A 25,794-nucleotide genomic window follows, 5' to 3' on the forward strand; every position below is an offset into this window, starting at 1 on the left:
CTCGAGGACCAAAGGGAACTGCTCTGAAACATATATATTCCTAAGTTATACTTATCAACTTTGGTTGGAATAAATCATTAGGTAGTGTTCTTCAACTATGAGGCTTATTTGCAAAAATGGCACATCGACTGGTTTCACACCTACCCTTTCCTTAGCTCCTGTAAACGTTATGGCCCTCGCTCAGGTTCTCTAGTAGATAATTGAACGCCAGGTCAGAAACCCCTTATCGCTCAGGTTCTCTAGTAGAATCAAGTGGTAGTCACGGAGGAGTCTATTCAGGTAGCCGTTCCAGACTAGTTACTGCTGATTCCAAGGAACCCAACCTTTTTATCCCATCCTAAGTGCTGGGAATAGTATAAAACCACAGTCTCCAGCAACTGCAGTTAATAGTGATCAAATTGATGTAGAATGAACTGAACAATATGAACCAGCTGGTGTTTATATAACTCTTGTGGCTGTCAGGGATGGAAGTAGAGATCTTAAGCGAGTTTACTTCAGGTACTTCAGTTACATCTTTTTCTATCTATTCTCATTTTGTGAAAACTAAGCCTGAGTTACTAAGTTTGTATCAGTGTGGACGGAGGATCAGCCATGTCTGATCCCAAGCGGATCCTGCCCCCAACTGCTTACTCGAACAGAAGTTTAAGAGCATTACATAAATGAGACACGATTACTAACTCAAATTTCATTATCATTTGGTTGATTCATTTGCAGTCCGAGAGGATTCATAGAGCACCAAACGAAGACTTGGTGGTCAGAAATCGAGATAGGGTATACGAGAGGTACACTGTTCGCATATCGGACAAGGCACCAACTGCTTGGGGATGCTGTCAGGGCACACAGAATGAATGATGCAATCCCTTAATCTCCCAAGTCTTAGACACAGATTCTTCAAACAGGGCAATACTATTTTCTATGAACTTCGAATTTGGATTAGGTAATAACGAACTTGAACTCATAACAGTCAAACCCTAGCCAAACTAAGTAATACAGATAAAGTGAAATAAGTCCAGTAATCATCACAACCAACTGTTCTAAGAAACTAATTACGAAATACTAATTGAAACTGCAAGTTAGTGGGGTTGAACCATTGAAGTAGATTAAGGATGGTAAATGTGAGCTTTCAACACACATTGAGACAACTTCGTAATCATCTCAAAAACACATATGTGTCCTTCAACTAGCTTATTGTCATTGATGAAATCCACGACACCTCTACTAAGCCTGATGTTTCTTGCACTCGGGAGGATTGAGAGTGGCCATGATCGACCATCGGCAACCTCAACTTGTATACTTCTCATGTTCTCCATTATATGTCTCCCCTTGAATCCTGCTGGTATTGGCTGCACAAAATAAACACAAGTACAAGTCATATTTATAGTAAGATTCGTAACTTGGCCTTCCTAGGGGAGACATATGTATATAGATATATACTCATATATACACACATACGTACGTACAATAAGATTCGATCCTCACCAGATATTTGTGACGAACATAGGCTGATTGGATAGCAACAGTGAAGAAAGGACGTTGAGATTTGAATTCTTTGTGTATGCTATCAGCTCTCTCTCTTGTTAGGATGGATCTATCACTCCTCCTTCTTGAACCAGATTTCTTCGTCACCATTTTCTTCTCCGTAGTAGGCCTTTCACCGTTGCCCATGTTCATCGTTTGAAAACCGCTTGAAGATGAAACACTATCGGTGTTGTCCTCGTCATCTGAATTTAGTGAATCAAGTACTCTTAGTAATCATATTTGCTATGACAATTTTTATTTCTTTTTGACTAAATAAAAACTAGAAGAAGTTACTACATACCATAAGGAATTTGAATATAATCTTCGCCTACGTCCGGGAGATTTGCAATGCTTTTTCCCCTCTCATCATTAGATACTTGCTTACGAGATGAAGGATTACCGTAATCTATCTCACAAGCACTCGGATCGAAAATCAAAACATCAAAGTTGGAGTTTCCTTTATATTTAAAGGTTAGAAAATCTCCATTCTTGAGAGAGTAATATTCCAATAATTCACTTAAACCCTTGTGAAAATACACTGAACCCTTCTTCTCATCTTTGTTTAACTTAACTTTCCAGATTACTCCATTAGGAACTCGAAGAACCACCATATCAGATAATTCTTCTCCATGTATCCTGATGAATTGCTTAGGGATTCCCTGAGTAGAGATGAAGACTTTCGGTTAAATGGCAAAATTTAAGTTTCGAATGAAACAACATATACACAAGCTCGCACTCAACTAAGAGCAACTCCAACCTCAACGTGTCTTAGGCAAAAAAAAAATTATTTTTTCACTCAAAATTTTCAGCCTCAACTCATACTAAAAAAATCAGGTCCAATCTCAACCTCTCTTGAGGCCGAAAATTTGTGCACGTGAGAAACGCGTGTGTGAAATATTTTCGAACTAATTTTAAGAAAAAAACAAAAACTAATTAGATTTTAAAAAATCAAAAACAAAAAACTTATTAGATTTTAAAAAAAATAAAAAACTAAATAGATTTAAGACTAATATATATTTTTTAAAACGAAAAAAATCGTACCGTTGGATCACATTCAACGACTGGGTGAGATCTTCAACATGACCGTTGGGATGTCCCCAACAGTCATGTTGGGGATTTAAAGTAAGGGCCGACTGAGGTTGGACCCCCAACTGAAGTTGAAATTTTGAATTTTCGGTCCCAACCTCTGCTCTAGAGCGAGCTTCACTGATTAATTACTTACAAAAATAATAAAAGTCCTTCCACTTGTACTTCCTAATACACTCCACTACTTATATGGCTAATTAGACAATGAGTATTTTAGTATTTTCACAGCTTTCGGATTCTGAAAAGACTAAAATATCCCTTTTGCTGTTAGGGAGAGTATAGCAGAGGGTGGACTGGGGAGTTCCCCTATTTCCCTTTTAATTGTATTGAATTCATTTTAATAATAGAACTATTTATCTTATAACAAGGGACGGCCAGATTCAGCTCAGCCGGTCGAGAGAGAGAAACAATGGGCGAAATCGGGCCGTCCATTTTGGGTTGATTTCCGACCATTTTTTCTGGCATAGTATGGATCCAAAACATACATAAAAAGAAAATATTGAGTAGGTGATAGACTTACAAAGCAACCATTTTGAACAAATGGTAAGTAGACTATCTTGAAGAAATGTGCTATAACCCTTTCAATTTCTTCTTCATGAATATCACCAATGACTTCTCTATACTTGTCTTTTCCTTTCCCATTATCACTCTTCCCTACTACTACTGATCTCCTCTTGCTCATGATCTCTTTTAGAAACTTGGGTAAGATCGACTTGTCTTAATATCCCTCCCCCAACAATGGATGACAGATAGTGAGATAGGTGAGCTTAGGCTACCTTCTTTTCAGTAGTAAAAAGACAACAGATCAAAACCAGGTTAGGAGAACTTAATACAGAGAGAGATTCAAGTTCATGAGCTGAAGAAACCCATCATCATTTGTTTCCTAAAACTTAAGAGAGAGAGAGAGAGAGAGATAGAGATGGGTTTTGTGTTTTGTTCAAAGAAGAGCAAGAATCAAGAGACTATGTTGAAGTTGGTGATGGGAATATTGTAGTGGAGATAAGCTAGTCTTGATGTCCATGTTTGGTTGTCATATGGAATTTAAGAGAGATGATATTGTCTTACTTCTCTATAATAAGCAAAGTTAATTTAATGTCATTTAATTTTGAACTTCTTTTTGGGTTGTTTTTATGTCTTTGTATCCTCTCTTCTTTGAGCAAGAACTTTCTTAAATTGACAATATTATTAAAAAGAGTTCATGCATTATTGTTTACTTATGTAGCTATTAGAAAGTGATAGAAAAAGAGATAGAGGATTCAAGGTGTTTTTAAACTCATCCGTGATTCATACTATCACAACTACTGTCCTGCGTGAATCTCAGCTAGATGACGTGGCCGGCCTAGATTGAGAGAGAGTTTTTCACTTTCTCTCTAAATCTGGCCCGACCACATCACGCAGTCGAGATTCACCCACGGAGAGTGGTCGGGCATAGCAACATTGTTGATTAAAATTGAGCAGTAACCGTCAAGTCCACTATAATGAATGGGTTCGAGTCATGGTACTCCACTATAAAAGGAAGGACAGAAGAGAGGTTTGGCAACTCGTTCCGGCAGCAATCATATGGAGCATATGGAACGACAGGAACAATAAGACTTTTAAGGAAAAGAACCTCAACTCTTCAGTTGATATTGAAGATGTTAAAGGAACAATCTTTGCTTGGATTAGGAGAATAGACAAATTTAAGAATGTATCTTATCTTGATGTTGTTATTCAGTGGGATACATGGATGATGTGAGACATTATCCTAAGTTTCCTACCTCCTTGTACATAGTTTTCTTTCTTTAATATATTCATTTTAATTTTCAAAAAAAAAATGGTACTCCACTATAATGAGTAGGTTGGGCTCAAGTTTAAGGTTTTTTTGGGGGAAGTCTAATGTATAAGATAGTTGTTGACATTAACTAACTAGATGTTTAAAAAAAATGATGACAATTTCTTTTCAAAAAAAAAATGATGACGTTTTATTTTATTTATTTATTTTGTCAGATTTAGAACGAATTGTAATGGGCTAATTTTTTAATGGGATACAAATTTGATAAATCAGGAATTTGTGGAAAAAAAGGCTAGGTTAGATGAAAATTTTGTCAAAAATAAATGTAATAGTGACAACGACATATCCAGAGGACCAGAAGTTGTTGGTAATATGGCGCGCTACCGACTGCTTGTATTAGAACATTTTGCTTCCATTAATTTGGCGCACGGTAGATCTGCCACTGTTAGCATGCCACCAAAGTTAGGGAAGGTTGCATTCTCCCCTGGCTCGTACATTCATACTTCGATACACGTAAAGACATTTTTCTTCCCCACCATCTCCGGTCACCATCGCCATGCCTCTCTTTATCTTCATCCTCTCCATTATCACTTGCTATTTTGTTTCTTTTCCTTATTTAGGAAGACTCCACTAATGGATGACTTGAGAAAACAGTAAAGCAGTAATAAGAAATAAAAGGACAAAAACAATAAATAAAAGTTCATTTTTTTTACTATACAGATATCTTTACCTTTTTTTTTTTTTTTTGTTGAAAATACAGATATCTTTACCTTTTTTTTTTTTTTGTTGAAAATACAGATATCTTTACCTAGGTGTGCTCCTTTTTTTTTTTTGTTAAGGAACCTAGGTGTGCTCCTGGTCCACTTTTCCTCTCAAGTTTTCCAAAATTAGTGGGTATAGCCCGTGCTCCTATCACACATAATTTTGTATGAAATACAATATGGACACAAACATTTCTATAAATTTAATCACTTACATTTAAGAGTGACACTGAGAAATTGGGGGTCCAGTGCCAAAATATTAATGGGGCCTTTTACATGTCTAATTTTTTTTTTTTACACAAAACATTAAACGTAAAATTTAAACGATCTAACCATAAAAATAATATTTCATCGGTGAATTGAATCTCAATGTTGTATTCTGAACTAAATAATTACAAATTAATGTCTTTGTTCGAAATTTTTTCTTCTCGCATTATCTAAGCAAAATCGTCAATTAAACTTTAATAGTCAATTTTGTCTAAGAATAAGCTTTCAAAAGTAAGCAAAGCTAACCCATTTAGGATATCCTTCAACATAGTCTATCTCGAGTATGATTTCAAAATCTTGATGGTAGAAAATTTTTGAACAATCTCGTTATCGAGAAAATTGTACTTGTCCAATTCGATATTTGAGATTTAACTAATCCCTGCTGGTCTTTTTCTTTTTCTTTATAACAAGAAGTGAAGAAATAGACCTAACAGTAATAAATAATAAACAGATGATTTCAATAGAAAAAAAGTAGTAAGCTGTAATAGATTAGTGGTTATTAAACAGTAACTAGCTAGAGAAGAATACCCAATGTACGTAGAGAAAGAAACAAGGTAAGTGGGATTCGTGGAGTTACTGTATAGATAAAAGTCCGAGAACAGGTGGGATGTGGGTCTCTAAGCTATACCAGTGGCGTGGCCGAGAATTTGGGGGCCCGGTGCGGAAAAAATGTTTGGGTCCCTTTCTCCAATAATATTTAAGTTGTGCATTTTTTCCTCCCAAATACTTATATGCAAAAATAATACACATTTGACACTCCTTCCATGAAGTGAATAGAACAATAAGTATTCAACTTCATTAAGATAAACACTAAACTAATCTAATAGTTGTTAGAAATAATTCGAGGCAATGTGAGTTAATAAAATAAACAAAAAATTGACCATGGAGAGGATTGAACCTAAGACCTCATACTAAATGTTGAAGAGGTTTACCAATTGAGCTATATCACTAGCTTGTTTCATTTCATACTGCCAAATCAATATATTTGATTTGACATTTAGGGGCCCCTGTCTCTTTGACAAAATTATGTGATTTGAGGGGGTCCGGTGCGACCGCACCTGTCGCACCCCCTCAAACACGCCCCTGAGCTATACCCCTACTCTTTATATAGTAGTATAGTAGTCCGTAAAAGTGCAAAAAGAAAAAAATTTCGGACCATGCAAGTGGTGGGGGCCCTGTGCGGGAGCACACCCCGCACCCCCCACCACACGCTACTGCCATTTAACAAAGAAACAAATAAACAATTACATTGAAGAAGAACCAATGCCATATGAGCAAGAGAGCGGGGGAGATTTGAAAAAATATTACAGTGAAATAATTAACAAAAACGATATGCGAGAGAGTAAGAAAGCGACAATGACAATTTACATAAAAGAAAGTGAGGGAGAAAGAAACAATAATGGTTAGGATTCAAAATCCATTTTATTCTCAAAAATCAAATTATCTTAGAGACAAACATTTTAGCAATGAAAATCTATTCGAGATAATAAAGTCTTCATGAAGAAGTTGTCTATTTAGATGTGCAAGGAAAATAACTCAAAATCTGAACTACCGAAAAATGATGAATAAAATTTACAAGAAAGAAAATTAAGTTGTTGGTGGCTTGCTGCATTGAAGTATTGGGTTACAATACCCTCAAAAGTATGACTTGCTTCCCACATGACTCTCTAAATTAAGAGAAATGCTGCCACGCCGTCTTTTCCAAGGTAGCACCAAATTTAGTTAACAATAGATACTAATAATGACAACAAAGATAATTAAAAAATATATTTTTTTTTGGTTCAAGAGATAATTGAAAAATGTTGAAAATTAAGAATTAACAAATATTGTTTTTTAAAATCTTTATATTATGACCTAACTCAGAAAAAAAATTCTAGATGTGACCTAAGTACCTAACTGATATTCTAAAGGGGCCTTCTGTTTTTGGCGCCCCAGCTACACGGAGAGACACCAAAATATTTACGTGTCCATGGTCACCAATAGCAAAAATCTTAGGACACTTAACTATCCATAAATTAATTATTCTCTGTCTTCACAACTTTTTTAAGAAATCAGTCAGGATCTAAGTTAAGTCATTACACATTTTGTAACAAAAAAAATGTCGTTACATGTACCACGGGATAACCACCTAAATTAAACCAATAACTAAAAGGGCAACACAGAATCTAAAAGACCGACAACTTGGAACATTCAAGATTTTGGAGTTTATACCAACACTATCAACTATCCAAGTGTTGACTATCACACCTTCAACTGTTGTGTGCGATATTAAATAAAATTCTAAAAAAACTGAGAAGAGAGTTGGAGGGAAAGACATACAGCAATATAAGAATAACATTATAACAATCGATGTCAACACTTGGTTGCGTTAGTAGTTAATAGTGTTGACATAAGTTCCAAAACCCATGAGGTCTCATATTCGATTTCTCATAAAAATAAATTAATAACAATTGATGTAAAAAATGAAAGAATTACAATCACTAAATTAGTAATCTAATAATCAATTTATAATAACAAAATTGAAAACATTAACATTTAAGAAATGATTTTTTTTATAAATATCTTTGACATGAAACTAAAATTACAACCACGTGGGGTGTATGTACTAGTATTTGTGTGGCCTTAGAAACCTCTTTTGGTTTGATTGCAAATAAAGTGCGTGAGATTTGTAAATCACGTGCGCGCCTTTATAAATTATTATTTTAATATATAAATGTCTTTTCTCGATGTGGGGACTTGAGTTCAACTTTTCGTCTTAGGTTTTTTCAGAATTATCTCAGATTTCTTCTCCTTCTTGCTTTTCATCTGATCAGTGAAACCAGATCAAACCCTAGGTAAGAAACATTCAATAGTTTATCTGATCTTGATTGATTTCTCAATATTTTGTGCTTTTTATAAGAACATCTCTAATATTTTTATTTTTATTTTTTTCCAATTTTCTGAATTTTTGTTAGTTTTTTCTAGTCCATATTTTTTGAGTTATCTTATATATGTCCTTAAAAAGATAGAACCCTACCCAAATAAGGGTTTTGTTATTTCTTCCGATCGGAGAGGGGGGTTGTTCTTCGTTTTGTGTTTCAAAATCTTTAGGGTTGTTTTTAGCTTCAACAGATTTAACTAATAGAGTACTTAAATAGTAGGTTAGGTCGTTATAAAGGAATGGCTCGATTAATTCTCCCATATAAAAGCTCTGGTTTCACAAAGACGACCCTTTTCGGCTTAATCTCTTCCTCTCCCGTGAATTTCTTTACCTTTTTCTATTCAATTACCTCTGTTTTTGTTTTCGTAATCGGTTGATTATTGTTCTTATTCATTGCATTCATTTGTTTTTGTTGGTGGGTTCAATGTTCTAGTTGTTGGATTAGTTGATTCTATTTGCCAATCACTTACCTTTTTTTTCGATACTTGAAGTTCGGATAGATTTCTATGCTTATTAATACTTGATTGGTGGATTATTATTCAATCTTACTTTCAAAAAAAAAAAATACTTGATTGGTGGTTATATGTAGCAATCAATAAAAAAATCACTATATTATTCATTGTGTCGAACCCATGATCTTTTGGTCGTTGGAGGGATGCACAACGAGTTGAGTTACAACCCTATGTGCAACATTAATAAGATTTACACGTTAATGTGTGGGTGAAGTTAATTATTTCGTACTTGGTATTTGCATATGGGTTGTTTGAAATCCTAGAAACTTATATGTTTATGTTTCATCTTTTCTTTCTCGAATTTGTTATAAAAGACTTGTTTAATAATGTAAGAGTTGCATTAGTTCTGCCCTTTTAGTCAAGAATACTAGTCAGATTAAACTACTCGTCCAATTTATTTTCGTGGGTTGACTGTTTCTTTTCCATAAAAAAAATTATTAGTGGCATATTACTGTTCTTCTGTGTTTCTACCTAATCGTTGAAATTTTTTGTCCTGTTTTATTGCAGTTCCAAGTATCACGTGGTGCTAAGTGCTTGCAAAATTCTGTGAAATACTTCTCTAGAAGTAGCAAATACTCTACTTGTGAGGTTTGTAGTTAAATTTTTTATACATGTCTTATAATAGCTAAAACTGTAAGTTCTGCGACAGATCCTTATGCGACTTATATACCTGTACAAGACGCATTCTTTACTGGTTATCTTCATTTGGATTTTGGAGTACATTTCACAATACCTGCTTCTCACTTTTGATTTGTTTTATAGGTTACGTACCGGAGAAGTCATCCATTTCTACTTTCTTCGTCATCTGTAAGTTCACAAGCTTTCCATTTGCAAAATTGACTCTCGTAAATTATAGTCTTTTCTGGATTATTAAATGGGATTATCCATAAGATGATTAATTTTTTTTATATTTGTAGGCCTTGTTACGGGGGATTGAGAAAAGTAGCAGAAGAATCATTTCTTCAGTGGCAACACAACCCCAATCAGTTCAGCCCGAAGAGTCAAATATGGACATGCCCAAGGAGTATTTTCTGAAGGATTACAAGATGCCTAGTTACTACTTTGATACGGTATTCTGAATTGATAATCATTTATCGAATTTATCCTTAGATGTTTATCTTTTTCATTTTCTCATACACTTAGCTTTAGGTTTTATATCTAATTGTCTTAAACAAGAAACAACAATTACTATATGTCTTTTCTCTATTATTTTCTGGGCATATGTGCACAAAAGGGTTTATATGATGATATACTTGTTGAAATATTACAATAGGTGGCACTGAAATTCGTGTTGGGAGAGGAGAGTACAATTGTGTCTTCAAAGATAACTGTTTTCCCAAGAACTGAAGGTAATTGTTCGTCTCTTGGGTCATGCTTTTTTTAGGACATTTTTCTTTTACTCAATTTATTGTTTTTTGCATTTCCCTGTAAGTTTGTGGTATTAAGTTTTTCTAATTTATCCATAAACTTCATAATGATTTGTTGCAAATATTTGGTTTGCCCTATTTCTCTTGTATTAACAGGTGTATCTTCTCCATTGGTTTTGGATGGACACGATCTTAAGCTGGTATCAGTTAAAATAAACGGCGATGAACTGAAGGTAGGAGCCCTATTATTGCAACTTTATATTCGTTTATTAATCTGGCCCCACACTTTTCCATTTTTTAATACTTTGTTTTAGAAGGACGAAACATTTATATTTTGTGATCTTACATGCTGCAGAAAGAAGAATACAATGTAGATTCTCGCCATCTTACTCTCTTGTCGCCACCAAGCGGTAGATTCACTTTGGAGATTGTTACTGAGATATATCCTCAGAAAAACACATCTTTGGACGTAAACGCCTGACCCACTTACTTTTTAATTTTGCCAGTATTCTATATGCTGGTTCTTTGCCATTGACCTTATCCCTTTTCCTTATGCAGGGGCTCTATAAATCTTCTGGGAATTTCTGTACACAATGTGAAGCGGAGGGGTTTAGGAAGATAACATATTACCAGGTTTTAGTCTATTTCTGTTTTTGTTGGTTGATTTTTTTTTGTTGGTTGATTTTCTTTATGATATTAATCTTGATTGATCTACTTACATATTTCGGCAATAGGATCGTCCCGATGTCATGGCTAAATACACTTGCCATGTTGAAGCCGATAAAGCTCTCTATCCAGTACTTTTGTCCAATGGGAATCTCATTGAGCAAGGAGACCTTGAGGTAATGTCACTTACTATGGACCAAAGGAGAAAATTAGCTGTTTCACTTCATCATTGAGATTTGTCACTCAGTAAGTATTCATTATTTTGCAGGGTGGTAAGCATTATGCACTTTGGGAAGATCCATTCAAGAAACCATGTTACTTGTTTGCATTAGTCGCTGGACAGTTGAAGAGTAGGGATGACACTTTCACCACTCGCTCGGGCAGGAAGGTCTCTCTGAGGATCTGGACTCCAGCAGAGGATCTACCAAAAACAGTTCATGCCATGTATTCCCTCAAGGCAGCTATGAAATGGGATGAGGATGTATGTTCTTCCCCTATCATTATTGTAGTCTTGCAACTTTATTCTCGACTACATTCTGAACTCTGAAGTATCTTATGCTATCTTGTTGTTCTACTGTTAACAGGTTTTTGGCCTTGAGTATGACTTGGATCTCTTCAACATTGTGGCTGTACCAGATTTCAACATGTGGGACTTATTGCTCTACAAGATATGCATGCCACATGGCAAGTTAAAATTGTATTGATTTCACTACTGATTGTGTATCTTTTTGTTTTTGTAGGGGAGCCATGGAAAACAAGAGTTTGAACGTATACCTCATTCTTACTTAGATTTAATTAAGTAACTATCTTTCTTCCTGTTGTCTTTAAACCTTAAATATAGTTCTGAAATACTTTCGACAGATTTTCAATTCAAAGCTTGTTTTGGCTTCACCTGAAACTGCTTCAGATGCTGATTATGCTGCTATTCTAGGGGTTATTGGTCATGAGGTAGTTCCACATCTTATAGGCATTTAATCGTATGCATTTTGCTTTACCTGAATCCGATTGATTGAGATCTATACTAATTCAGATTTTTGTGATTTTTTTTTTCCAACAGTATTTCCACAACTGGACTGGCAACAGGTTCGACTCAGATTTTGAACACTTCGCTTCAAAATTTTAAATGTCATTCTATCATTGTTTGATACTTCGATCAATGTTTGTGAATCTTATTTCCCATTTTTGTTATATATAGTTGTAGTATGCATCATCATCTCCTACATACTTTGATAAGGCGATCATTTCCGTTTATTCGTTTGCATGTGGGAGAAGTAAAAATGGTCGACACATATCTGATGTTTATTGGCAGTTGTTGTTAGATAAACTGGTTCCGAACAATATTATATATAATCAATTAAAACCTTACGATTTCGTAGCGTGCCCAAGTGTTTCTACATTATGATGCATTTTGTTCTATTCAGTTTGTGAAAATTACACCATCCTTCTAATTCTGAATATGAGATTAATGAGAAAACTTTTGTAGGGTAACATGTCGTGACTGGTTCCAGCTCAGCTTAAAGGAAGGTCTTACTGTCTTCCGCGACCAGGTAATATCACTTCTTATTTATGATTAATCCATAAGGAACATACATGAGCACCTAAGTACAAGGTGTTGGTGCGACACTAGAAACTCCAATATGTGGATATCATCCACACACACAAAAAGAAAGAACCCATATATATATCTTTGTCTTGGCTACTAGGCCATTTTTATTATATATATATATATAATTTTTTTTTTTTTTTACTTTTCGGTCAATAGTTGTTTCACTAAACACAAATATCATTACCCTAGGATAAGATTTTATGTTCCTATTATGATTCCATGTGCCCCCAAATGTCAATATGGATCACACATTATGTCCAACGTAGCTACTGATCTGAGAGTGCCCAAGAAGTATCCAACTGTCCGGTTATGTGGTACGAGTGTTTATATCCTCGGACACGTCAAAAAGTAACAAAAATGAATCTTAATGTTAAAAAAAAACGTTTTCCCTCAAGACAGTTTGCTGCGGACAAGTGAAACACTGTCTTCACTCTTCAGGTTATGCCTTGGTGCATAAAAGACACTAATTCTTTTAGAAGAACAAAATGGTGCCACATTTATGTAAAAGGATAACATAGTATACTCTTTGACTCTTCTCCACTTAGCTAAAATAATATAAAGACACAAGTGTTTAACAAACTAAAAATATAAATGATTTGTTACTTCTTATGCTACATAATCTTAATGAGTGCTCGTACGTGTTGTTTTTCCTCGAGGCCAAATAAACCCAGTCGCCTCGACGCATGCCTCGACGCTTACACATCTACAAATTTTAGAACATGTTGAGGGATCATAAATTTGCATAGGTTTATCCTGATTAAGCTATAGTGTTGTTTGTACACTTCTAAAACATATCAGGTCTTTACGCATCAAAACTTCTCAGAGCAATTTTTCTTATAACTGCCATTGACAGGAATTCTCTTCGGACATGGGTAGTCGAACAGTAAAGAGGATAGCAGATGTTTCAAGGCTTCGTAATTACCAGTTCCCACAGGTTTGTTACTTGTTAGTGCATCTTTTTAGTATATTTTCAAATATATCTCGTAGCATTCACCTGAATGAGCTTAATATACAAAGCACTATGCATTAAAGCTTACCAATTTAAGCAGCTTAGTGTTAAGTTTGGACTATAAGAATGGTATTGCAATACTTTCACAACTTACATGCCTTGTTCTGCCAAATAAGCTAAAACTAATGAGTCTGAAATGACTTTTTAGAACTGGTTAACTCTTTATGTTTTGAAGCTACTCTAGAATATCCGCCATCTTCAACAACATGTTAAACAGTCAACTAGTCATGGTTTCTAATTCGATCCTATTCTTAGTGGGTTGATTGTGTTCCCATCATTTCTGTTTTTTACATGGACCCGTATGGTTGTTGGTATTCGACATCCATATGAATTATAACAACCAAAAAATCCTTTATTGCAGACACACGGCTATATACAATTTCTCTTTCTTTTTTAGTTATTAAGTCTTTGCAATATATACAAGGCATTAACCTATAGGCTATAGCAATGTTGTATGGTCATATCTGTGTGCATATTCGCACAATACCTACTGAAGTGATTAGTCTCGGAGGGTTGGAAGGAGTACCAATGTATTATAGGTAAGCAAAATACTTCTAAAAGGAGTATTCTCGTTAAGTAGTGTGGGGTTTTTGCTATATTCTCTAATTTTGACGCAGTATAGTCAATGATTCTATGACCTGGTGAATTTTTGAATATTTAATATTTTTATCATGACTCCAGGATGCTGGTCCTATGGCTCATCCAGTACGACCACACTCATATATAAAGGTGGGGTAGTCACAAAATTCTTTCTCAAGTTCAATGAAACCCTTTCAGTTTTGTTAACTCAAATTTTGTTGTTCTCATTGTTGCAACCTTTTTCTTCTTAAACAGATGGACAACTTCTACACTGGTTCGTTCAATTTGTTTATCTTAATTTGGGTTCTAGAACTTGGACGATGTTTTGTAAATTCTTAGTCATTCTGATTTTGATGTCTTATCTTTGGATACTGATGGGTGATAATGCATTTTGCTTGGTCATGCTTCTGATTTGGGCCCGTCTCTGTTTCTGCCTGTAGTTACGGTAAGTCTTAGCAGATAGCTAATTTCTTTTCCCTTTTAGTTGTTATTTTGTTAAAATCTGTAATGTCAATGTTATTGGTATCAATTTTTTGCTTAACTATCTTTATGTGTGTTCATTTTCAGGTTTATGAGAAGGTTTGGGACTTACCACAAACCACTTTTCTTTTTTTCCTACATTTATGCTTGTATCTTGATGGATGGTAGATCTATGGGGTATTGAGTTCTTGTAAAAAAATTTAACCAGGGAGCTGAAGTTGTCCGAATGTACAAAACCTTGTTGGGAAGTCAAGGGTTCCGAAAGGTAATATACAGGTTTCCTTCAGCATTAAGCTGAACCATTAATTCTTGTTGTGGCAGGATCTGGTGGTTACTTTTGCACTTATGAGGAATATTTTGGACCACTAACTATACTCTTCGTGTGTCCCAGGGCATGGATCTTTATTTTCAAAGGCATGATGGCCAAGCTGTCACCTGTGAAGATTTCTATGCTGCTATGCGAGATGCTAATGGTGCCGACTTTTCTAATTTCCTGATGTGGTATGTCTTTTTCTCATTTGGAGACTGGCTTTCAACATATTTTATTATGGGTACTGATGTTTTGGGATGGTTTATCATAATAAAAGGTACTCGCAAGCCGGAACACCCACTGTGAAGGTCACATCATGCTACAACGCTGAAGCCAAAACTTATTCATTGAAATTCATGTACTCTTTAATACCTTCTCTTCATGTAAATATACATATTATATTGTATGTGGTACTCTTCTTTGCTCGTATAAACAACACTAACCACTGGCATCATGCATTTATTTTAGTCAAGAGGTACCTCCTACTCCAGGTCAGGCAGTGAAAGAACCCATGTTGATTCCTGTGGTGGTGGGTCTCCTAGACTCAAATGGCAAGGACATGCCCCTTACGTCCGTATATCATGAAGGGACACTTCGGTCAGTTTCAACCGACGGAAAATCAGTCCACAGTACAGTTCTTCAATTGAAGAAGGTCAAGTCTAAATTTCTAATTGTTTTCTTCTTTCTCTCTAATCGTATAATGCTGCTCATTGTTGGTGACCTGCACGAATCATTTGGTATTGTGTATGATTTTCTTAATTTGACTCTTCGCCTACGTTCACACAACTTTTTGTTTTGGTTTCTTGGCACTTTAAAGTCCATAAACTATAGTTTGGCCATTTATGCTAATATCCAGGGGATTTCCCTAACATGAAAATTGTGGTCAGGTTTTGGTTTTAAAGTGACTATGACAATTATTTTGTCCTTTTGACCTTTAATTTTATCTTCTTTGCTTAATACAGAAGGAAGAAGAATTTGTTTTCTCTGATGTATCTGCTCGTCCAGTTCCTTCTCTCTTGCGGGGTTACAGTGCTCCTATTCGTCTTGAGTCAGATCTTACTGATAGCGATCTGTTTTTCCTACTAGCTCATGATTCAGATGAGTTTAACCGGTACACATTAACCTTATCTATGGAAGGAGGCATCATCTCTTATTTTCTGTAATATAATTTTAAATCTAATAATGATGCAAGTTGATCTAATGGGTGATATCTTCTACTTTCAGTTGGGAAGCAGGACAAGTACTGGCAAGAAACTTGATGCTTAGCTTAGTTTCTGATTTCCAGCAAAGCAAACCATTGGCTCTGAATGCTGAGTTCGTGCATGGTCTCAGAAGCATACTTTCTGACCCTAGCTTGGATAAAGTGAGAAATAACGGTTTCTCGAGATCTCTTGAAGATTTTTGAGACATGATATTCGGATTAACTAACTCATCATCTTTAATTGCTTGCCAAAATTTCTAGGAATTCATTGCACAGGCAATCACTCTGCCTGGGGAAGGGGAGATCATGGATATGATGGCGGTCGCAGATCCTGATGCCGTTCATGCTGTTCGTGCTTTCATAAGGAAGCATCTTGCTTCGGAATTAAAAGAAGAACTTCTCAAGACTGTAAGCCGCTTCTCAAGACAAGTTGTTACAGTCCCGTGACTTTAATGACTTGGTGTTTTACTTCTCTTTCATGTTTAATCTCCACTCAGTAACTAATTTGAACTTTTATACTTGCCAGGTTAAAGATAACAGAAGTTCTGAGCAATATGTCTTTGATCACCCTAACATGTCCAGGCGTGCCCTAAAGAATACTGCTCTCGGTGAGAATCACTTCACTGACAACATAGTTGGTAGCCAGTTATCAATTAACTTCGCTGATTTTTTATTATTTTGTTTCGCTTTTGTATAGCTTATCTTGCTTCGCTTGAAGATTCTGATATCACCGAACTTGCATTGAACGAGTACCGATCTGCTACAAACATGACTGACCAATTTGCAGCACTGGTAGCCATTGCCCAGAACCCTGGTGAAACCCGTGATTATGTTCTCGCTGACTTCTATACCAAGTGGCAAAATGACTTCTTAGTAAGTACTTTCCCAGTATCTGTTAGCTTTCGTAGAAGTGCCTTCGGGCTTCGAGTCCAATGTGTCTATATGCTACCTGCTGTGATAGTGATTCTGTTACCTATGTACAAATGATTAGAAAGCGGTGAGCTCTTGTAATTCCTTTTAGCTGTAGTTTAAAATTTTATTGGTCTCTCGTTTCTTATTCCAGGTTGTAAACAAATGGTTTAGTCTCCAAGCTGTATCTAACATTCCTGGGAATGTAGAGAACGTACGGAAGCTGTTGAGTCATCCTGCCTTCGATTTGCACAACCCGAACAAGGTAAAAAACCTGATTAACTAAAACACAGTGAATTAAGTAATGAACTATCTCAAGCGAACAAATCATCTTTTTCGTTTCAATCAGAATAATCTTTTCTCTTGGTATTCGTTCGGTAGGTTTACTCGCTCATTGGAGGATTCTGCGGATCGCCTGTTAATTTCCATGCAAAGGACGGATCTGGCTACAAATTCTTGGGGGAGATTGTAGTGCAACTTGACAAAATAAACCCTCAGGTTTGTGAATCTTATTCTGCGAAGCGAGTCAACTAGATACCATTCCATTTTTCTTTTTCGGGACTAGTTAATACATTGAACTGCGAAGGTGTTCTTGATTAAGTTATGGCATGGATATTTACAGGTTGCCTCTCGCATGGTTTCTGCCTTCTCAAGATGGAGGCGTTATGATGAGACAAGACAAGCACTTGCGAAGGTAATCAAACCTTGTTTTTTGCTCTTCTTAGGTCTCCAGTTCTTCATTCTTCTTCCCGACGTTTTTATTATGCACTTATGACAAATAAACCAGACTGCTTTTTTAATCTCAAACCCTTAACCAATTTGGGTATTGAATTTGTACAGGCACAACTAGAGATGATAATGTCTGCAAACGGATTATCGGAGAATGTGTTTGAGATTGCTTCAAAAAGCTTAGCGGCATAATTTAATAGTGATCTGAAGACGTCAACCCCGTGATGATTAGACTCCGCTGAAATAAGAGTATCGTTGCTAATTAATAATGATAACAAAGACGGAGCAAGAACCACAACTTGGTTGTAAAGATTGAGTTATAAAGATTTGAGTTATAAAGTTATCCTACTTTATTTATATATGTTTTTTAGCCAAGATAAGAGTAATCTCACATTGGGCAAGCCATAATACTGTTGGTTCCTAACTTGTAGTGGTTAAATGCTAGTTGCTGCCCAAGTCCCAGGTCAAATCTCTGAGGTCTTAACGCGCCTCTCCATCTAAGCAGGCAACCTCTAACGTTTCGGGGTGAATGAACTCGGAAAACAATAAGTTTTTCTATCTGACGTGGAATACTGTTATTGTTTAGAGATGCAGCAATATTGAGTTGAGTGTACAGAGAGAAATGGTTGCTTCCTGTGTGCTGACCATCTCTCTCAAGTAATTCACTCGGCTCTTATCTGTTTTTTTCATCTTCATCTTCGGATCACTCTCTCACACGCAATCACACATATACTTTCGTCTCCCTATTCTAGCCAAAGACAAGACTCTCTTGTTAGAAATAATTTGTGCCACAAATTTGAAAAATAAAAATCAACACCTTGACTTTCGTTTGGATAGAAAAACCCCGCATTTCTATGCTATTGACCCCACAAACGTGTTTCTTCCGCATAAAAATATAAAGTCTGTATGCGGCTGATAAGGATGAGGATTCTCAAATGCAGCCTGCTTCACGCTGAAAAATGGAAGAAAAGTTATATTCACAATTTTGCTTCAATTTGTGTTTAATTTAGATCTCTTGACTTCTATATTTGTTTTATATTCACAATTTAAACTTTACTTTTTTCCTTCTCTCTTAGTTGGTCCCGAAAGTAGTCGAGAGACGGTTGATTGGCATTGTCAGCTACCATGCGAAAAAGAAATAGGGAGATTTTATAGGGCCCCCTCATTTTTGTTAAAAGGTCTTCCCTCAATGATAATTTACCAAGTAAAATGGTTTATGGGGAAGCCTTTTAACAAAATTGGGGAGGCCTTATAAAACTTCCCAAAGAAATATTAGAACACTTTCTTATTTTTTCCCTCGTTACTGTCATTTTTCTCTTTTAGTATGAAGGAATTTTTTTTTATGTTTCTTTTTGAACTTCTAAACCCCTGGTAGAATTTAAATCGTGAAACTATCACTCGGTGTTTCACGTACATAAATAAATCTCAATCTGGAGTTCAGGGGAGGAAATCTTTTAAGGTTTCTTCCTGTTGTGCGTGAGAGAGAGGGAGAATTGGTGCCCGTGATGAGAGGAAAAATAAGATTTTTTTAATTATGTAAATATTGTTGGTGACGGGGCCTAGGTATTTTGACGATGACCTTTCTAGCTATCCTTTGGGCAAATAAAATAAATGAAACCTAAAAATAACGTTTAATTGACTATTATTTTGTTATTGAAAAATTTAATACAAAACCTAATTAAATTGTTAGATAAATATAAATACCAAAATTTTCACTGTTTAAACTGAAATTAGAGCAAAAGTAATAGCATCATTTTGTCATTATCCACTGCTAGATTCAACAATATTAAGGTGGGTGATTCACGGAAATAAAAAAAATTCCGGTTCGAGTAATTTTCTTTTGTTTCTTCCGAACACTTAAACTCTTATATTTTTCAGCTTCTTCTCCCCCTTTGTCTTCTCTCAGTACCACCATCGACTCCGACGACCTCCACCATAAATTCCGACTGCACTTCCACCATCTATGACAACACTTATTCTTCTCTCTTCTCCTTTTTTTTTTCTCTTCTCTCTATTTACGACGAAGGGAAAGAATTTCAGATCTGGTCTCATTTGGTTTAAGAGCAAACGAGATATGATCGTTTCGTTTCCAGACGAAACCAAAAATCCAGAGAAGGAGCTCCCCCCATTCGTCGGACAGAGAGAAAAAATAGAGAGAAGAGAGAAAAAGAAAGAGAGAGCGAAGAGAGAGAGCAAGAGAGATGAGAAACTCCACTGAATTTGTCCGCTCGGCGCCTATACAGGCGACATAAAAGAGAGGGTACATTCGGAAGAACATTTTTAATTTTTTACACTTTGATATTTTATTCTCCGTTTATTTTTTATGCCACCAATAATAATTATTATTCACTTTCTAGAGGGTCTTCAAGAACATTCTTTAGAGTTCAACAACAAGAAAAAAAAAAACATTTTTTATTGATCCGCTAGTCTTCTCGTCCAGTTAAAGACTGAGGCAGGTTTTGCACGTGGAATTTTCTTTTCTTTAACCAAAGGGACCCGTCATTACTCACCACCTGCCCGTCAAAAACTTCAGAATCATTCAACTACCCACGTCCCTTGTATCCAGACAAATACGACCATACTGTTGTTTCCATTTTCTTTCTCCCTCATCACCTCATCCAATAGACAAGATAAGGGAGTTATTTCCCTAATGACCCCCAACTTTATGACCAGTTTCCCGCCTGACCCCTTACTTTACGAGAAATACCCATATGACCCCCTTCCGTTATAACACTGTTACTCTCTCTCTTCCATTTCTTTTCTCTCTCCTCCATCTCTTTTTCTCTCTCTGCCATGTCACGCCACATCATCTGTTACGCCACCTCATTACCTTCTCCAGCAGAGGTCGCCGGCCGGCAAAATTTCCGGCCGGCGACCTTCAAACTAATTTTTTTTCTCTTTTTATTCCCCTCTCTCTCCTTTTTTCTCTCTCCTATTTTCTCTCTCCTATTTTCTCTCTCTTCTTCTTCTTCTTCCTCTCTCTCTCTCTCATCTTCTTCCTCTCTCTTTTCCCCTTTCTTCTCACTCTCTCTAAAATGGGGACCCTTCGCCGGCCGTCGGTCTGGGAAAAACCCAGACCGACGAAGGTCTGGTTACCCCAGACCTTCAGATCTGGGAGTTCCCAGATCACTATTATAGTTCCTCTTCATAAGTATCTAGAAGATAAAAATTTTGGTCAATTAAATTTGACTTAAGAGATAATATTGTTCAGTCCAGAAATTAATTTTTATTTTATTTTTTGTCTTCTAATTTTCATCTTCTACTTTATTTCAAACCATCACCACTTCTGACCATTAACAACATCACCACCACCTCCGACCACTAGCATTACTGCCACTTTCGATAGCTAACACCACTAACACTTCCGACCACTAGCACTACCACCACTTCTTTCTCCTCACTCTCTCTATTCCGGCAAAGGAGGGCCTTTGCCAAGAGAGACATATAGAGAGAATAAGGAGAGAGGAGAGAGAGAGAGAGAGAGAGAGAGAGAGAGAGAGAGAGAGAGAGAGAGAGAGAGAGAGAGAGAGAGAGAGAGAAGGGATGAAGGAAATGGTGATGGTAGTTGGAATTGGTGGTGTGCGGAAGTAGGAGATTAAGGGGTGAAAAGCAAACAAGTCAATTTTTGGACCGAAAATAAGATTGCTCTCCTAAGTCAAATATAATTGAACAAAGTCTTTATTCTCTTAAGAATATTTGGATGCTCCAAAACCGCAAACTAACTTATGCCTGAATTTCTTATAAATGCTCATACCTAGAGTTATAGTTTGATTGATGATAGTCATTCAGGTTATACGAGGGTGTAATCCATGCAACCTCGTCGGATTCAACCTGTTATGCGAGCTTCAACTCGTTTTCTCGTGTTAGAAGGCAGAGAGAGATTCTTGTTTTAGAATGCCAAGAGGGATGATTTTGGGAGCCTTCGATTGAGAATGGATTAGTGTATCATTTCGGTTAGAACCGTGACTGGACGAAATTTAATCCTGGGGCTTTCGTACAATAAAAAGATTACGAGCAAAAAATTGAACAAAATGCAAGATGATTTATCCGTAGATGATGAAAACCGTAGATGATTCACATGTGTATTTATGTGTTGTTGGAATTTTTTGAAAAAAAAATACTTTACTTTCTATTTCTTAAAAAACACTTCAAAAATGTAAGAAATACACCTAAAATAACAAAATGGTTAAGATAAAGTGCAACGGAACAAAAGTAAAGATTGATTTAACAATTGTACTCTCAACAAAAGAAAGCTACAAAATGTTAGGCAACAGAACTCGGACCCACATCACTTGCATGGAAGCTTAAGATTCTTATCGGTAGAGCTAATAGACGTTACCCACTTAAGTAGATATTGTTATTTATATATACTTAACTATGACCTTTATATGAAATGGGTCATTTTTGTGTTGAGGCCAGGCGGACGCCTTGTCCACCCTAAATCCGGTTGTCGTGTATAGATGATGGTGGACGAAGAGGTCAAAACAAATAATACTGTTCTGCGAGGACTATCTTGAAAATATGAGTTGGGGTTAAAATTAAAACTGATGCTTTATAGAACCAATGAAATTTTTCGTGATACAAAATTTACAAAAGAAATTGTGAATTTTGTCAAATTTTCAGGGGCATCCAAATTTCTTCTTCCTCATTTCCTTCGATCTCCGATCACCACCAGACCACCCCATTATTTCTCTCTATCTTCTTTCCTCTTGCTTTATATATCATTTCCACCGAAAAGAATGGTACTTGTGCAGGAACTTCTAGATTGTAATTTAATTTTAAGGGGAGATGACCTCCCATTCTCCCAAGCAAGAACGTAACTTGGTTTGAGGGAAGGTGACCTTCCCTCTCTCAGGGGTGGTCCGGGTCCAAAGCAACTAAAGGGTCGCTTTAGGCCCCGACGTAGTCAAGGGCTTTATATATTGAACTGTGTATGTTATTTTCGGAATAATAATTATGTTTTAACCGGATTTATGACATGAATCAAGTTATAGCTTAAAAGTTCAAGAGTGTAAATTTCATACGAGAGGTCAAGAGAGCGAACCTGCCTCTAAGCACCATAAGAATTTTATTTATTTATTTCTAACAAATGCTATATAGGGCGCCATATTTTAATTCCGCTTGGTGCCTCCACATATCAGGGCCGGTCCTGTCCTCGCTACAAATCGATATAAGCGAAGGAACCCCCCTTCGCTGGAGCAGATATAGAGAGAAAGATAAAAGGATAGAGTGAGAGCAGAAAGAAGTGGTGGTGGTGGAGGGAGAATAAAAAGAAATGGTGGTGGTGGATATGGAAAAATAAAGAAGATTAGAGATCGCTGGCGCCGCCAATGACAGTTCGCAAACGATCTTTATTGGCGTGAAGATAACATTTCAGTGGAAAACTTTGGGATGGAAAGAAAAACAAAAAAAATTAATTAAAATTTTCCACTTAAATGTTGCCGTACACAAAATTTCTTGTTTCCGGACACTTTGGCCAAATTTAATGGCCAGTTAAGGAAGGAAATCCAACAGTCATGCGCCATTGCAGATTTAGGTTTGGAAATTCGGGTCCCCTACCATTACTGAGAAATAAATGCGTCCCTTGGCCATTTCGTAAATGTATTACCAAACGAGGGGTAATACTCAAAACAATTGATTCTTTACACTCTTCCTACACTATAAATAAAGAGACCTCGTTAGACCCCTCAAGCACTCACGCTTTCCCAATTTCATCATCTTCTTTTCTCAAATGGCTTATTACCCATCTTCATCGTATCCATCTTCTCCTCCACTTGAAGTTGAAATCAAAATTTCTTCTGCCAAAGATCTCAAGAACGTCAATTGGCGTAACGGCGAACTCAAGCCCTATGCCGTCGTCTGGATTGACCCCAAGGCTAAATCCTCCACTAAAGTGGATGAGTACGGCGACACTTGTCCTACTTGGGACGAGACAATTATACTCCCTTTACCTTGTCCGATCGACAATGAAACCACTCTGTCGATCGACATCGTCCAAGCTAACGCCTCCGAGGGGACCAAACCCTTGATAGGATCCACCAGAGTGCCTCTCTGCGATTTCAACAAGGGCGAGAGAATTCACCGTAAGCTCACTCTTCTCCGCCCATCCGGCCGTCCTCAAGGAAAATTGGAAGTTGATGTCATGGTACGGGAATGCCGCTATCGTGCGCCGGATGCTTACTACCCTCCTCCTTATGGTGTCCCACCACCACCAGTGGGCTCTAGAGATTATGCTTATGGTGGAGCCCCACCACCTGCTCCCTACTACCCCTATTCAACTTCCAGTGGGCCACCTGCTGGGTATCCGTACAACCAGCCTCAGCCATACGGGCAGCAGAGTCCGTATGGTGGGCAAACAGCCGCCTATGGTGGAGGGCCGCCGGTGCAGGGAGAATTCCAGCAGGAAGGAAAGACAAAGGGGAGTAAATTTGGGGTTGGAACAGGATTGGCTGTGGGTGCAGTTGCAGGAGTGCTTGGTGGACTAGCACTTGCAGAAGGTGCGGATTACGTGGAAGGAAAGATTGCTGATGACGTGGCCGAGAAAGTAGAGAATGATTTAGCCTACGATGACGATGATGGTGGGTACGGAGGTGACGATGGTTGGTAGGTCGACCACCACCACCACCGCCCTCGTTATCCTCGTAAAATTATTATTGTGTGTTTTTTTTTTATTATGATAGATGATCTATTTTTCTTTTGCTCAAGTTGTGTTTGGTTCCACTCTTTTGATCATTTCTAATTGATGTTTGGAATTGAATTTCATGTTTCATACTGTATGGGGAGAGAGTATAATTTTGAGGTCTACCAGTCCAATTCGGCCTAGTTCAATTTTTTTTTTTTTGATGAAGGGCCTAGTTCAATTTGGTGTTGTTCGATATTAAATATAGTTTTGTTGGTAGGTGTACTTGACTAAACATTTTGAAATCTTAATGTTTTTTTTAAATTTGGTGAGGTACATATATAAAAAGATATTCGAATAGTTATGCTTTTGTAAAGAACACGTGAGGTTTGGAGTCGGATGTGAAAAGCTTAGCGGCATAATTTAAGGCCAGCACTTTGGGGAAAGCTAAATAGTTTCCGGAGTATGAAATTTTAAAGGGAATATGTAGAATTTTAGAAATTTTCCGGGGAAATAAATTTTAAGGGGAAATAAAAAAAACACTCCACCTCACCTCACTCTCTCTCCACCTCACCTCTCTCTCTCCACCTCACCTCTCTGTCTTCTCCGACAGGTCGCCGGCCGGAAATTTTTTAGAATCTTCATGGGTTCATCTCCAAGCTACTATAAGAGGAGTTCTCTCTCTTCTCTCTCTACCATTTTTATTTGGTGCTATTAAAGCAATTTCAACACTAGATTTCAAACGATCCTCTGCCTCAGTAATCATTTTCAAATCCCTAATTTTCAAAGCAATACTACCAAAATACCCTATAAATTCTGCCCAAGCACTAATGTTTTGTAACCCAGATGAATATTTAGAATCAATTAAACCCGATTTAGCCAACCAAACAAATTGTTCAACAAAAAAGTAAATACCCTCACCTCCATAAGCTAAAATTGAGAGAATTTTTTCACGATTGGAATCAAAATCTGATTTTCTGAAAGCATTTAAGTCTTGAACGAATTTACCTAACTGAAAAGCTTTATGACTAACACCAACGCTTGATTCGAAGGTTTTCAAACGACGATTTAAAGGTAGGGTTTGGGGAAGAATTGAAGAAGCTAAGATAATTTTAGAAGCATACCTTGAAGTTTTGAGGAGTTTGTCAACACCATTTCTCTTTGATAGATAAGATTCGAGATGGTAAGAAAATCTCTTTCTTTCATTTTGTTGTTAGTATGTCTCACTATGATGGGTTTAGGGTTTTTAGGAATTGAAACAAAGGGAGCTTCCATCTAGTATGTAACTATTTTTACAGGAGTGGTAGAGAGAGAGTAAGAGGTTGAAAGGTGTGCCCAAACTGCCAATTAAAAAAAAACCCATGAACGGAATGGAAACCCCGGTGAAGGGGTTTCTAGAGAGAGAGAGAGTGAGTGATTTTTTTTTTTTCATGGTCGCCGGCCGGAAAATTTTCCGGCCGGCAACCTAATCGGAGAAGAGAGAG

General features: G+C 36.8%; 3 protein-coding genes and 1 pseudogene across 3 annotated transcripts; 2 read left to right on the forward strand and 2 right to left on the reverse strand.

The window, feature by feature from the left end:
* Positions 1-909: 909 nt before the first annotated feature.
* On the reverse strand, positions 910-3,715 carry LOC147569644 (B3 domain-containing transcription factor VRN1-like). Its single transcript, XM_086656116.1, has 4 exons — positions 3,125-3,715; positions 1,820-2,177; positions 1,480-1,721; positions 910-1,343 (listed from the first exon to the last, which is right to left on the reverse strand). The coding sequence occupies exons 1-4, from the start codon at positions 3,284-3,286 to the stop codon at positions 1,101-1,103; spliced, it is 1,005 nt and encodes a 334-aa protein (XP_086512242.1). The 5' UTR covers positions 3,287-3,715; the 3' UTR covers positions 910-1,100.
* A 4,702-nt stretch (positions 3,716-8,417) lies between these two features.
* LOC147569645 (Peptidase M1 family protein) lies at positions 8,418-18,066 on the forward strand. The gene is made up of 33 exons (XM_086656125.1): positions 8,418-8,640; positions 9,343-9,423; positions 9,598-9,642; positions 9,753-9,905; positions 10,109-10,184; positions 10,359-10,435; positions 10,558-10,671; positions 10,761-10,835; positions 10,937-11,044; positions 11,137-11,349; positions 11,453-11,514; positions 11,609-11,636; positions 11,730-11,816; positions 11,926-11,951; positions 12,352-12,415; positions 13,328-13,408; positions 14,165-14,212; positions 14,318-14,336; positions 14,503-14,507; positions 14,630-14,641; positions 14,751-14,807; positions 14,934-15,043; positions 15,130-15,210; positions 15,321-15,504; positions 15,815-15,963; positions 16,077-16,215; positions 16,315-16,461; positions 16,580-16,661; positions 16,751-16,926; positions 17,117-17,227; positions 17,344-17,460; positions 17,585-17,656; positions 17,803-18,066. The coding sequence occupies exons 1-33, from the start codon at positions 8,563-8,565 to the stop codon at positions 17,881-17,883; spliced, it is 2,958 nt and encodes a 985-aa protein (XP_086512251.1). The 5' UTR covers positions 8,418-8,562; the 3' UTR covers positions 17,884-18,066.
* A 5,323-nt stretch (positions 18,067-23,389) lies between these two features.
* On the forward strand, positions 23,390-24,445 carry LOC147569646 (uncharacterized). The gene has a single exon (XM_086656126.1). The coding sequence runs from the start codon at positions 23,423-23,425 to the stop codon at positions 24,296-24,298; it is 876 nt and encodes a 291-aa protein (XP_086512252.1). The 5' UTR covers positions 23,390-23,422; the 3' UTR covers positions 24,299-24,445.
* Positions 24,446-24,959: 514 nt separating this feature from the next.
* On the reverse strand, positions 24,960-25,585 carry LOC147569647 (peroxisomal membrane protein 11A pseudogene; annotated as a pseudogene).
* Between the last annotated feature and the right edge of the window lie 209 nt (positions 25,586-25,794).

Source organism: Eschscholzia californica, unplaced genomic scaffold, assembly GCF_041429995.1.
Source record: "Eschscholzia californica isolate CP2 unplaced genomic scaffold, dmEscCali1.0.p SCAF_1, whole genome shotgun sequence".
NCBI lineage: Eukaryota > Viridiplantae > Streptophyta > Magnoliopsida > Ranunculales > Papaveraceae > Eschscholzia > Eschscholzia californica.